General features: G+C 39.7%; 2 protein-coding genes across 2 annotated transcripts; one reads left to right on the top strand and one right to left on the bottom strand.

The window, feature by feature from the left end:
* Positions 1–486: 486 nt before the first annotated feature.
* Positions 487–2319, top strand: LOC119998967 (BAHD acyltransferase DCR-like). The gene has a single exon (XM_038846450.1). It carries the CDS (start codon positions 545–547, stop codon positions 1958–1960), a length of 1416 nt encoding a protein of 471 aa, XP_038702378.1. The 5' UTR covers positions 487–544; the 3' UTR covers positions 1961–2319.
* Positions 2320–5876: 3557 nt separating this feature from the next.
* Positions 5877–8789, bottom strand: LOC119998414 (laccase-4-like). The gene is made up of 6 exons (XM_038845742.1): positions 8648–8789; positions 7985–8136; positions 7647–7891; positions 7437–7565; positions 6422–7348; positions 5877–6329 (listed from the first exon to the last, which is right to left on the bottom strand). The coding sequence occupies exons 1-6, from the start codon at positions 8738–8740 to the stop codon at positions 6199–6201; spliced, it is 1677 nt and encodes a 558-aa protein (XP_038701670.1). The 5' UTR covers positions 8741–8789; the 3' UTR covers positions 5877–6198.
* Positions 8790–13575: the final 4786 nt, after the last annotated feature.

The raw sequence follows: 13575 nt of genomic DNA, 5'->3' as shown, positions 1-13575 counted from the left end.
TTGCAATCTACCATTAGAGAGATAAACATCTAAAAAATGTTTGAATTTTCAAAATCATGCTTGATGGATACCTCGGCATTCAAAAAAACTAGTCCAAATTCCAACACGAACTTTTGATTATTATTCCTTCAAATCACCACGTACCCTCCTTGGACAACCATCTCCTCTCTTACACTTCCACCTCAACTTACCACGTCACTATTTTTTTTTTAAAATACTATTGAAAAATTTGATTCTCATTAGTGTTAGACACATATATATCTAATCCAACCGATTTTCAATCAAATCACCTCTTATCGATTAAAAGTCATTATTTAAACACACCAATCATTCATATTTTCACACATTCTCTGTTGATGAAAAAAACAATTTAAAAAATGAAAGGTCAATAAAGTACTAATTCATTAACAACCACCGCGAAACTACCACCTTATGTTCATGAATCCTGACTCATAGCCCTCCTTATTTAAGCCCAACCATACTCTCTGCTCCTCACTGGGATTTCCTCGAACAAGTAGAGGTCACAAGTACTACAAACACTAAAATGCCTTCTTCTTCTACCACTGTCATCTCCAAATGTACAATTCATCCAGACCAGAAATCCACCCTCAAGACATTGAAACTCTCTGTCTCTGACCTTCCTATGCTTTCCTGCCAATACATCCAGAAGGGTGTTCTTCTTAATTACCCTCCTTACTCCTTTGAGGATCTCATTTTGTTCCTCAAGACCTCTCTCTCAGCATCCCTCTCTCACTTCCCGGCTCTCGCCGGCCGTCTCATAACAGACCAAGATGGCCATGTTCACATCTTATGTAATGACGATGGAATCGAATTTCTTGAGGCCAAGGCCAGACATTTAGAAACAAACACGATTCTGTCACCAATTTATGTCCCTGACTGCTTCAAGGAGTTCTTCACTTTCGACAGGACGCTTAGCTATTCCGGCCACTCCAAGCCCTTAGTGGCTGTCCAAGTAACGGAATTAGCTGATGGGGTTTTCATCGGTTGCACTGTAAATCATGCAGTCACTGATGGAACCTCATTTTGGCATTTCTTCAACACGTTCGCTGACGTCTGCAAGGGAGCGAAGAAAATTTTGAATACTCCAGAATTTACTCGAAACACAGTGTTTAACTCTCCGACAGTGCTTGAATTGCCCGTCGATGGACCAAAGGCGACGTTCTCCGGCGAAGAGCCACTGCGCGAGAGGATTTTCCATTTTAGCAGAGAAGCGATCTTGAAGTTGAAATACAGAGCCAATAACGGTACTCTATTACAGTGCGTAGAGATATTAGGGAAGCAAGGTAACGACCGTTTGAAAGACGTTAACGGAGATGCAAACGGCAAGATAACGCCCGTTTTGGAAACTGTACTAAAGAACAATCGGACGGCGGAGATTTCTTCCTTTCAGTCTCTGAGCGCTCAGCTCTGGCGCTCCGTGACACGTGCGAGAAAGCTGGCGCCTTCAAAAGTGACCACGTTTCGAATGGCTGTAAACTGTCGACGCCGGCTGGAGCCGCAGCTCCACCCATACTACTTCGGAAATGCGATACAGAGTATCCCCACCCTGGCTTCGGCGGGAGACCTCCTGTCTCGCGATTTGTGCTGGGGAGCTGATCTACTCCACAAAAACGTGGTGGCGCACGATGACGCGACAGTTCGGCGCGGCATAAAAGATTGGGAGAGAGAGCCGAGGGTATTCCCTCTGGGGAACTTCGACGGGGCATCGATCACGATGGGAAGCTCGCCAAGATTTCCGATGTTCGACAATGATTTTGGGTGGGGCCGGCCTCTTGCGGTGAGAAGTGGTAGGGCCAACAAGTTTGACGGCAAGATCTCAGCCTTCCCTGGGAGAGAAGGAAACGGAGCCGTTGATCTTGAGGTTGTTTTGGCACCTTCTACGATGGTTGGGCTTGAGAGTGATCCAGAGTTCATGCAGTATGTATCAGCAATCCTGTGATTGGTCTGACCGTGATAATCTCGCTTTTGACCAAAAGTGGTTTCACTTTCCAAGTCAAAAGTTCTATTATAATGGAGGATATCATCCCAATTGAGTTGTGTTTATAAGATTTAATATGCATTATGTGTGATATGTGGAGCCTATGAATTCACTTTTATATTCCGTGTCTCTGTCTGGGTAGTTGGGAATTGGGATAGCAACTATTGGAATATTTATCATTTTTGTTTTCATTTTTCTTTTTTTTCCGATGTAAAGCATAAGTGGGTAAGTGGCTCTAAACGCCAAGTTGTCGGAAACTTAGATATGTAAATCTATTTTTGATTTGGAAAACTTTAGTCATATCCCCCAATGTTTACTAATCACACCCTTGTTAATCACAACCCAAAATTTTTTAAATATTTCTAATCACACAAAAAGTAACCAAAATATCATACAATCCTGAAATACACCCCAACTCATAAATCATACTCTCTCCCTCTTTCTCAAAAGCTTTTAGAGACCTACACAGGGTTGGAGAGACCCATACAACTGATTCTCTCTCCCCGCTTATCTCTGAGTATGATTGTTTCCCCTAACACAGGGGCCTAGTTGGCTCTACCATCGTTCGCAAGCTCCATTTAATCATGTCTTTCTATGTATTGTCCAAATAGATAGAAGGGCCTAAATGAGCTTTATCACTTGAGCAAGGAAAGAGACGTACACGTGACATGCGCAAGCAAACGCATTTGTTGAAGGAAGGGGCGGAACCAACTTTGCATATTTGGGGGCGAAACTTTAGTGCCGGGGTCCAGGGGTAGAGCTTGCAATTTTTTTTTTATTTTATATATATTACCTGTTAACATTCGATTTTACAAACATTATTTCACAATCTTTATAGTTAAAAATGTCCTTTTTACGTTTATAGTTGCCATAAGCAAAGTCAATTGTTAGTGTTATTAGTGTATACACAAATAGATACACCAAGTTATACCTTATCAAATGATAATCTCTTTGTGATTAATCTTTTATTGGATTAAGGTGGACATGTTGCATCATCATTATCCTAGACCTAAATTATACAACTAATATTTTACTGGGCTAGGGGATACATATTGAATAACCTAGATAATTCAATTATATATACACACACACAATCCAGTCAAGAAAATTTGTCAGATTGGGGTTCACTTGTATTGGAGATAAGATATTTGTTGATGGGCTTCTCTTCTTGGAATGCATCCTACGTTTTTAGAGAGGCCAATGAAGCGGCTCATCTGCTGGCTAAGAGGGGCCTAGCCTCCCCCATTTTCCAATCGTGGATTGAAGATATCCCTTCGAAGCTGAATTCTACAGTGGCAAGGGAGTTGCATCAAAGTGCAGGGTTGGCCGCTTCCTTTCTAGTGCGGTATGAGGGCTTTGTGGCTCTGGCTGCAGTTTGAAGTCTTTTCTTTGTGTTGGTTTGTGTTTTTCTCCCTTTGGTTTTGTGTTCTAGTTTTGTCTTTATCCTTATCGATGTTGTTTCGTCTACCCTTCGGGTGGAGAAAGTCACCACTTGCTGTGGACGTGTATTGGTTATTCTAATACAAATAGGGTCTCTGACCTTTCTTTCAAAAAAGAAAATGGTTATTAAAAAAATTAATATTAAAAAATCAAGAGGGGGCAGCCGCCCATCTTGGGTCGGAGTGGTTCCTTCCCCGGTTAAGGCGAGAATCGAACAAGGCAAAGTACCAGAAAATGAATTTTGGTACTTAAGTAGCAAACATGTTTCGTGGCAATAGCCGAGCAAGGAAAGCATTGTTCTTTCTCACAATCTTGTTTCTGGGGAGAAACAAGCGGTCGAGCCACGAAACCAGCAATAGGACTGACATCCGTTGATTCTACATGTTATGCGATTGTCGAAAAATTGAGACCGAAGAATGAGGCGTCGACGGAGGGAGTTGTACGGCAGAAGTTCACCATCTTTTGTTTTTTGAAGTCGTCGAAGGAAGTGGGGTGAGAAGAGTTCAGACATTAAAAAAAAATACAAAGTCAAATTAAAGTCAACTTAAATCGAGGTGTGATTAGTAAAGTTTGGGATGCGATTAAAGTTTCGCTTCTTGCTCTCATTGTCATCCAGGTGAAGGCAGCCCAATTATAGTACTTCATCAGTGAAGTCCCAATATATTTGGGCTTGAAGCCATACAATAATAGTTGGGCTTAAGGCAGAAAAGATTACAACAAATCTTAATTTGGGCTTCACATACATGAACCTCTTGTGCAAACCGAAAGCCTTCATTACTATTGCTGCCTTACACTCTGCAACCAAGATCGACCACTAGAACACAAGCCTTTCAACATCCATGCTTAATGGAAACTTATAAAATGAGCATCAATGCCTAGAGGTTCTTTTAAACACCAATTATCTTCTATTGTTTTCACATAACACACCATCTATGTCAAATGTCTGAGGAGAAGTACCCTTTGAACTAGGATGGACATTTACATGATTGAAAAACAAACTTTGAATTTAAAGATATGGCAAGAACAACTTAAATAGTCAGAAGCGGTGACTAACTTGCTAGAATCTACAACCGTTGGAAAGTCAATATGGATCATCAGCAATCTGTAATAAGCAAAAAAGGTGACAACTAGAGTATCATTGGCACCGGTGAAATGTCGGCCAAAAGGGTTATGACCGCAAGTCAGTAATGACATTAGGCCAAAAGTGAATGAGAAATTGACACAGGCTTGAGAGATACAACCTTTGGCTAACGTGAGTGGCGAAGTAGCAAAGTATTTTCTTGATGGTGGTTTGAAGATGGTGTTTGGGTGATGAAACTCTTTGAATAAGGAAACTCTTTCCGGAACTATAGAAAGTGAGCATTTAAGAATGAAGTTTCCTGAATGCGTGGAATCCAATCCCCTAGAAGGTCTTGGTATTTATAAGAGTTTCTAGGTGACGTGAGCATTGTCAAGAACATGTGGGGGCACAAATGCCAATGTTGACTTTTGACAAAGAAGTTGCAGCAAACTTGTGCTGGAAGAAAGTCTGACATTGTGACTCAATGTCATTAAAAGGATGACTGAGAGGCCCGACCCCGAGGTCGAACTTGGGCTTGACTTGAGGTAGACCGCAGGCTTGCATGTTGCTGAGCTTTGTATCACGAGTCCACTTAGTTTGACTTGCGCTTACTCATTAAGGCATATGAGGAGAAATTGGGATACAAGTCCCGATGTTAGCTCTTAAAGAAAGATGTCATATCAACCAGTGGATAGATACTGCGCTTGGTGTCACAGACAAGATAAACATAGGACTCGAGGGTATCTTTCAGGAAGACTTGACAGAGGTCCTTTCAAGAAAGAGTAGTGATGGTTTGATGAGACACTTTTGGCGGCTGGTTTTGGGTAGGAGGTCTGTTTCAGGCAGGTAAGCTGTGAACCTGTTTGAGAAGAAGGCTTGAGGCAAGTACCTGCGCATAAAAATAACGAGGTCATGGACCGGTCATAGCTATTGATGAGTCATGGGCCTACATGAACTGTTGGGCTAGAACTATCAGTTGCATTGAAATGAGCCCCATACGATTTTTAGCCACTACAATGACCTAATGAGTGGGTGATTCCTTACATATAATGTGATTGTCGTTCAACTAATGACTCACTTGTACTACAAATGCTAATCTTAATCTATTCACTAATTAAGTAACATAGTTTATAGCTATGTATTAAGATTACTACATAAGGTGGATAGTAAAGCTTCATCCTGCAAATTATTTATAGGCCTTGACCTCAACTATGGATTGGCGGAGGCCGAGGCGGATGCGGAGGTGAATAGGACGATCCCTAATGCTTCTCGGTCACCACTGCAATGGTGGAAAATTCGTCTCCTCCAACAAATTGCCTTACGATTGCTATATCGAATCATCAAAAGAGGATACCTCATCAGGTTTTTGATTGTAAATTGGTCTGTGAAAATAATTCGTATTGAACAATTTGAGCGACCACGCAGAGAAGGTAAATCCCTTTCGGAACTTAAATACAATATCAAAAGCTCAGATATTCTATCTTTAGTACACGAATCAATCGATACGAAGGTAGAAAAAGAATGCAATGTATAATGTTATCAGACTGCTCAAACAGTTTTATTAAGCCAAAAGGCCTAGGCAGAAGGAGGAGCTCCTACGAACAACTTCTCCTTCACGAATCTTCGAACTGCTGTTTATTTTTTTAACGAACTCTCTGCTTCTTCACGTTGATTTTCTCTTCTTGTTTGTGGATTTATCTCAACATTTTGGCAGATCACTAGGAGGCGGCAGGAGTGACTCATTAGGGCCTTTGCCATCGTCAACCAAAAATGCCATCTTTAGTCCCCATGTTGTGTGCACTTCTAGATGACAATGCATGAACCAAACTCCTACAAATTCGCACAAAGCAGAAATATGTGAGAATTATTGGCAGCGAAAAGCTCATAGAAGATACAAATTTCAATGCCATTGCACAATTTACCTGGATTATCTGCACGGAATCGAATAGCAACCCATCCACCAGAGGGTACTCCAATTGTGTTCCTTTCGACAGGATCAACAAGATTGAAATTGTTAGGGTCTGTCTTTGGATTGTAATTTCCAACTCCTCTACCGACAGCGAAGAAGTTGAAGCCGTGTAAATGGACTGGATGGTTCTCAGTGGATATGATTCCTGTATCTTGCATAACAAGTTGAACGGTAGAATTGTATTTCAGCTTATAGACCTTTGTTCCATTTGTAGTCTGCAAATTTGCTGGTGGAGTTCCCGTGTAGTTGAATTTATGTGGTGGGTTTCTAGGAAAATCAGTGGTGAATACCCCACTAATGTTGAAAAAATGTGCTTGTAGCAAAGCTGTGGTTGGCATAACAAATGTGACATTGTTAACACTAGCAACCACTCTGCTTCCGTTGCCGGCTTTGCAAGTTGGACAAGGATTAACTCCTAGACCCACTGTGAAAAACAGATGGTGATCGATCTTCAATGGGACTTTGGCTGGGTATTTTTGTGAATTAAGGCTTTTAAGAGAGTTAGTAAACTTGTTCGCGACTGCTGTGGCATTTTGTGGTGGTGGGGTGGTGAGGGTTGTGGCAGCATTAGAAAGTGTACCAGAATAGTGCAAGGTGGCAGTGGCGGTCACGTTATCAACCGCGATAGGCGAGTCCATGAAGGGTGCTGCAGCAACCAAGTACTTGCCAGTATTTTGATCTGTAGTGATGAGAGCATTAGTTGTTTGGCCAGGAGCAATCAGGATTGTGTCTGTTTTGAATGGTTTGACATATGTGGCATCAACTTCTACAATGGTGAGCTGGTGCCCAGCAATCTTAAAGAAGAGCTCTTCATTGAGTGCAGCATTGATTATCCTTAGCATGTATGTCTTCCCACTTTGGACTGGCAATGTGAACCCACCTGCCAAACCCAAACAACAATTTTGGTATAAGCTCTTAACAGGAATCTCATGAAAAAGAGTGAAGTTTTGGTTCATAGATTTCACTACCTTGTGAAGGACAAGTTGAGAGGGTTCCAGGATGGCCATTGATAGTGTGAGCATCAGAGACATTTGGTGCCAATCCAGATTTGAGAGCTTGATTAATCACAGCTTCAGTGTCCGATTTCCACCATTCAGCTGCAATTGAAAATTGTAAGCTTTCAATTTCTGCATCATAATGATAATCGAAAATATGTTCTTGAAGAGTTTCATAGTCACCTAATATAACCACAACTTCTTTGTGGGGAGTTGGGAATGGATATGGGACACCACGTTTAGGCAAGATAACAATGGCACCATGGACAGTGGACCTCAACCAGAGAATGTGTGCATGCCAGAGGAGTGTGCCTCTCTGGCCTGTAATGGTGAAATTGTACACATAGTTTTGCCTTGGAGGGATTGGGCACTGGGTAATATATGCAGGTCCATCAGCCCAGCCGGTTCGGAGTTGCCGGATGCCATGCCTGCCAAAAAAAGTGAGACTTTTTCAGTAATTTTTGGATTAATCAGTGTTTTTTTTTTCTTAATTAAGTGCTTGTTAATTTAGGTGAACTTACCAGTGAATAGAGACATTATACTTGACTTTGTTGATGACCCTAACAAGCACTGTGTCATCTTCCCTGGCATAAAGAGTGGGTCCTGGGAACTTCCCATTGACAGTGACAATAGGCTTACTTGAACATAGTCTGGTAGTATTTTTCATCACCACCTGTTTCAAGCAACAAAAACATACATTTTTTCATCTGTTGTGATGTGCCCTACTGTGTGCTTGGTAGTGAATTGAGGTCTCACCTTACATGTCCCTTTGGACTTTTCACCTACCTAAATATGTTTCAATTGCACATGTTGGACTTTTCACATACCTAAATATGGTTTAGTCTAACAAGACTTTGACTTTTTACATGTATGATTTACCTAGTAATTAATTCTAAAGCAAAAAACAAGAAGTGGTTGCTTTACGAATCCGAGGTTTTTTTTGTCCCCGCTATCTAAAATGCTGAGGACATGCACACAATTTCATATGGATCATATAGTACATATGGGGTTCATGATTTCACATGAATCTTGTCCGTCCATCTCAACGTTTAGGATAGGTGTGACAAAAAAATACTGGGATCCTTAGCATGATTTCACATGGATCATGTGTGTTTATCTCAACGTTTAGGATATCTGTGACAAAAAACACTATTGAAATCATCTACTCTTGGAATTGTACTTACATTGAAGGTGTAGTGCCGGACCCTGCATTCGACCAAAGCTGGAGAAAGGCAGGCAATGAGAAGCAGAAATCTAAGACAATAAGAGACCTCCATATGATCCACTTTGATATTTGGGCTTTACTAGGTTTTGTTGTTTTGAATCTGATTGATGAGAGCTTGTTACAATCATGTGTGACTCGCTAGCTTGCCCTTATGAAGGGGAATTGTCTAATTGCTGCCTTGTCGTTTTTGCTTGGTTAGGTGCGTGTCTGCATGGATTCTTCAAAAACAAGATTTTTAGGCCGAACTTATGTTTCTTCTAATTTCTTAGTTTTTACATAAAGTCCATTTACTCTAAATCTAGTTTAGTCGGTCCCCCTCACAACCAACCTTACTGAGAAAAATATTTAAGTTCTGTGAAACTTGTCATAAAATTTGCAAGTCGAAACATCCTATTAAACGACCTTGATTATGTAATTAGTGTCATAAGTACTTAATTAGTTGCTTTAATCTGTAAATTTTTGTTCTTTTTTTTCTTGATGAGTATTAGATTTCTTGAAAGTTGAAACTGGTATTAGATTCAGAGGTTTATTATGCTTGTAAGAGAAGGAATGGTTGAGAAATGGCTTTCATGTGTGATGCATAGGAATCTGACAACCCATATCCAGATAGGGCATCGAATCATGGCTTGTTTGAAAGCAAAGATTAACCAATCGGTGGGTAAGTTGATAACTCCATCAACCCATTTAATTCGTTTTATAATCATGGATCACTCTCCACAGATACAATATGGTACCAAATTGTGGTTAATAAGGGTGTCTCACTCATTAAAAAAAAATAGTTTAAATGTGGGGATTCAAATTTATGATCCTTACACCTCTTCAGAGGTTGGGACGGGTGTCCAGGCCCTACCCACTAAGCTTGACGGTGTAAAACAAAATAGTGGTTAGTCTATTGTTCAAACCTTGCTATACAAATTTACAAATTTGGCAACCAAATGACACACACCAAGTAACTATATATTGAAAAGTTTCTTAATTGGTCATGACTCACGGACCTCCTATGAATTAATGCCAGAGTTGATGCTTGTTATGCTGGAGCTTAATGGGTCATGACTCACGGACCTCCTATGAATTGATGCCAGAGTTGATGCTTGTTAAGCTGGAGTTTAATTGGTCATGAGTCACGGACCTCCTATAACATATGCATATAGTGTAGATACCCGAATCTATAATCATTGAATAGTCAACGTAATTTATATGGAAGCCTTCTACAGCGGAATCCTGTGAAACAAAGCAAGATTGAGATCAAAGAACTTGGGCACCGATGGGGTACCTACCAAAGAACCTCCGACGCTCAAGTCAGTTCATCGGAATCAGGTTGGTCAAAACAAAAATATAAGAATCGTAAATGTGAATGCTGGTATGGAAATGGTGGATGTAGGGTGCAAGAGGGCTGTGAATGAGCTGAAGGTTGAAGAAAGTGAGAGAGCAAAGGGTCTAAGTTTCCAAGATTGTCTGTCCCTTCCTCCCGAGGAGGAGAGGGCCTTTTATAGTGGGGTCACTTGCCGACCAAGGCTAACATACTGGGTACTATAGTACAATTAACAGGCAGATATGGGAAGGTGGTGTCGAATTTCAGGACATGCGGCCTATTTTGGTTTGCTGAGGTCAGGGTTGTACAGTGGTCAGACGGCTCGGTGTCAGTAGGTGGTTGCAGACTGTTTGATACGGCGTGCTAGGTTGTTCGATTTGTCGGGGTGAGGTTCGACAACAATCTTAGACGACCGTTGAGGTAGGGTGGCCAAGTTAGGATAGGGGATAGTGGTTTAGGTGTACGATTGATATGGTATGAGGTATATGCATGTATGAATGTAAATACGAATATGGTATAGGATGCATACCTAAGACTTGCATGGTCTTTGTCTATTGTCGATTGGTTAAATTGAAGAATGACTATTTCAATGTAGTAATATTCTGAAAACATTTAATTATATTAGTATTGCTTTATATAAGACTCCATTTTGTACATTTGAAAATATTCCTAATTCGTTGTTTTAAAATGAATGTGACTAACAAATTATATTTGGGCATTAAACTTGTAGAATAAATTTAATAACAATATGTTATTAAAAATCACTGTTTATATTTGTTAAATTAATTTGCATAATAAATGTATTACAAAAGGCATAAAATGCAATTAAAATTTAATTCAACAGGTTTTCTGCTTGCGTCAGTTTTTAGTTCACCAAATACCTCACAACATATTTTACAGTTTAAGTTCAGCTTTTTTTCTACAATTTTTCCGTTAGTATTGAAAATCAATCCAACCGCTCTACCAAACGGACCCATAATGTGGAGATTGACTAGCTTGGCATGTATCCATCTATCTATTTATCTCTAGGAAAATTTTATCTACACACTACTAATATACTATTTTTACATCACTTTTTAAAAATTCTAAGTTTACCAAAAGTTCTAAGTTTACACACAAAATTTTGATAAATATACGAAAATACCCTTGCTTTATATAATATTACAAATGAATTTGTTAAGTTTACACACAAATTAATCACAACTTAATATTCTCCTCCCTCACCACTTTTGTGATTCGTGGGCATTCCAATCATGCAAACACACCCATTTGAGTTGACTAATCATTTGGATGGATTTCAGGAGGTGAATAAGGATCGAGAATGCGCCGACCTTTTCGAAGATTTTGGTGACATTGATTGGGCCATAAGGTGTCGGAGCAAGCGCTGGAGATTGAGCTAGGACTAATGTGGAGCAGTGGAGGAGGCAGAGGAAGATAAGTGAGGATGTGGAGAGAGCTTGCTTCAACATCCTTGTAGTTTGTGTTTTAGAGGACTAAATTAAAGTTGTGGTCTTCGACACACAAAGTGTTTGATGAAATGTAGGCAATAGAGGGAGGGGTTTTATCATGGTTGAGGAGAAGAAACTCAAAATACACTTCCATGACCTTTTGTATGTCTTCTTTGCAATTAGAAAAGCCCTTGATAATGTCATAATAAACAGCGATATCCGGCTGTCTGGAGGCACAATCGAGCTTCTGGGTTTGAAATTTTCGAACTTGTTTGATCTCCCGCATGGATCTGCATCCCCGAACAAGGGAATGGAGTTCCTCTTGAGACCCGTAAAGTAATACTATTGCATTGGTTGATCACTAAACCTGCCATTTTCAGTGTTTTAAGCATAACATTAGCAGCAAAAACTTGAATTAGAGAATGAAAATACGTCGAAATCTCCAAAGACGATGAACAGATCCTCTCTCTCGAGTCTTTCACTCGGCTCAGACGCGAGAGTACAATTAGGGGTGACATCTTTCATATTCTACAATTACGATTTCTCACTGAAATTGATTTTGCTCTTTAACATTTCTTGGTGTGAAAACTAGTTTTTTTTTCTTTGGAAAATTATGGTGTAAATTTAGTAGTTTCTAATAAATACGTAAATATTATTTATTTTAAATTTTTAGTTAAAGGGTTAATATGTCATTGTATACAATGATATTTATGTAAGCAATCAAAAATTAAAAAATGGTATAAATATAGTGTTTTTTGTGGTGTGTAGATAAAATTTCTCTTATCTCTGTATACATACACACACAACTACTGTAGTGGTCAAACACTGGCCTGGCCCATCCCAGTCAGCACGCCTGGTCAAAGCAAGCTCAGAAAACCAAATATCGGATCAGCATTCACTAGAACCCATACTCGACAAGCCCAGTCCACTAGCAAAGCCCATGGGCGCCAAACATATCTTTTCCTCCCCAAATGGACAGTGAGTAATTGCTGTCTAATGGGCCTCCTCAAGTGGGATGAAAGTCGCTGGGCTTGAAGATTCAATGAATTGTTGGGCCTGCCGTGGGGTTGGACAGTTTGAAGATTCAATGGCCCAATTCATAAAGTAACGGGTCCATTAGGCCCATATAAAACTGTTCATGGACTGTTCCACAGATGCTAATGTATGAATGGAAACTGAATAGTGTTTTGTCAAAAAGGTCATCCTTTGTGCGCACCAATTGTCATGGAAGACAAAGATATCTGTTCTTTTTTATTACAAGGAAAGTTGGTTTACAAGTTCCACTAGAATAAATTATGGTCAGAAAAAATGGGAAACAACTCAAACAAGCAATCTTCTTGAGTACAAACGTTGACAAAATAAGGCATTTTGTCACCTTAAAAACACAAAAATTATTTGCACTTGCCACTCTTCACACTTCACACTTCACACTTCACATGCCATTGCCTTTTGTATCCCTCTCTTTTCCTTTCTTTCTCCCACTTCTTTTGACTTAATTGCCAAGAATTTTTTGATTATGGAGCAGGAAAAAAAGAGAGAAAACATAATCTCAAGTTGACATGATCCCTATCACTTTTATAATATTGGTGATTGAATCATAGAACGACATATTCACTGTTGAGATGGTTTAGATTTTATTTATTGAGATCCCTATCACTTTTATAATATTGGTGATTGGTTAGATTCCTTTGAAAAAACCGAGGAAGAAAAAAAAAAATAAAGTATCATTTTGTGGGGAACAATCTTTTTTTGTTCTGCTAATGGGATTTGAACCCTACTAGTGTTCAACAAACAATTTTTTTTTTCCTTGTTGGTCAAAAGCCATTCTAGATTCGTGATTATTTCATCAAGATTTGGGGCTCCAGTGTATATCCATATGATGGAGACTAAATGATTGTAAGGACAATGTACACTAACTATGAATTTTATCTGATGTTTGGGAAGGGACAACCTGAAACTATGAATGAATGAAGGACAAGGGCCCGACATCCTGTTTGTTTACCAAATTTAAAAAATTGTGCGGACTTCACACTGGTAAAACATACTCGAACGTTTTTGCCTAAAATATGTAGGAAAATTGTAGTGACATCTAGCGATGACAAAAAAACCATTTCGTGTAGGTTTCAA

The sequence above is a fragment of the Tripterygium wilfordii genome, chromosome 5 (assembly GCF_013401445.1).
Source record: "Tripterygium wilfordii isolate XIE 37 chromosome 5, ASM1340144v1, whole genome shotgun sequence".
Taxonomy (NCBI): Eukaryota; Viridiplantae; Streptophyta; class Magnoliopsida; order Celastrales; family Celastraceae; genus Tripterygium; species Tripterygium wilfordii.
The sequence above is the reverse complement of the archived record's forward strand: the minus strand, read 5'-3'. Positions and strand labels throughout refer to the sequence as shown.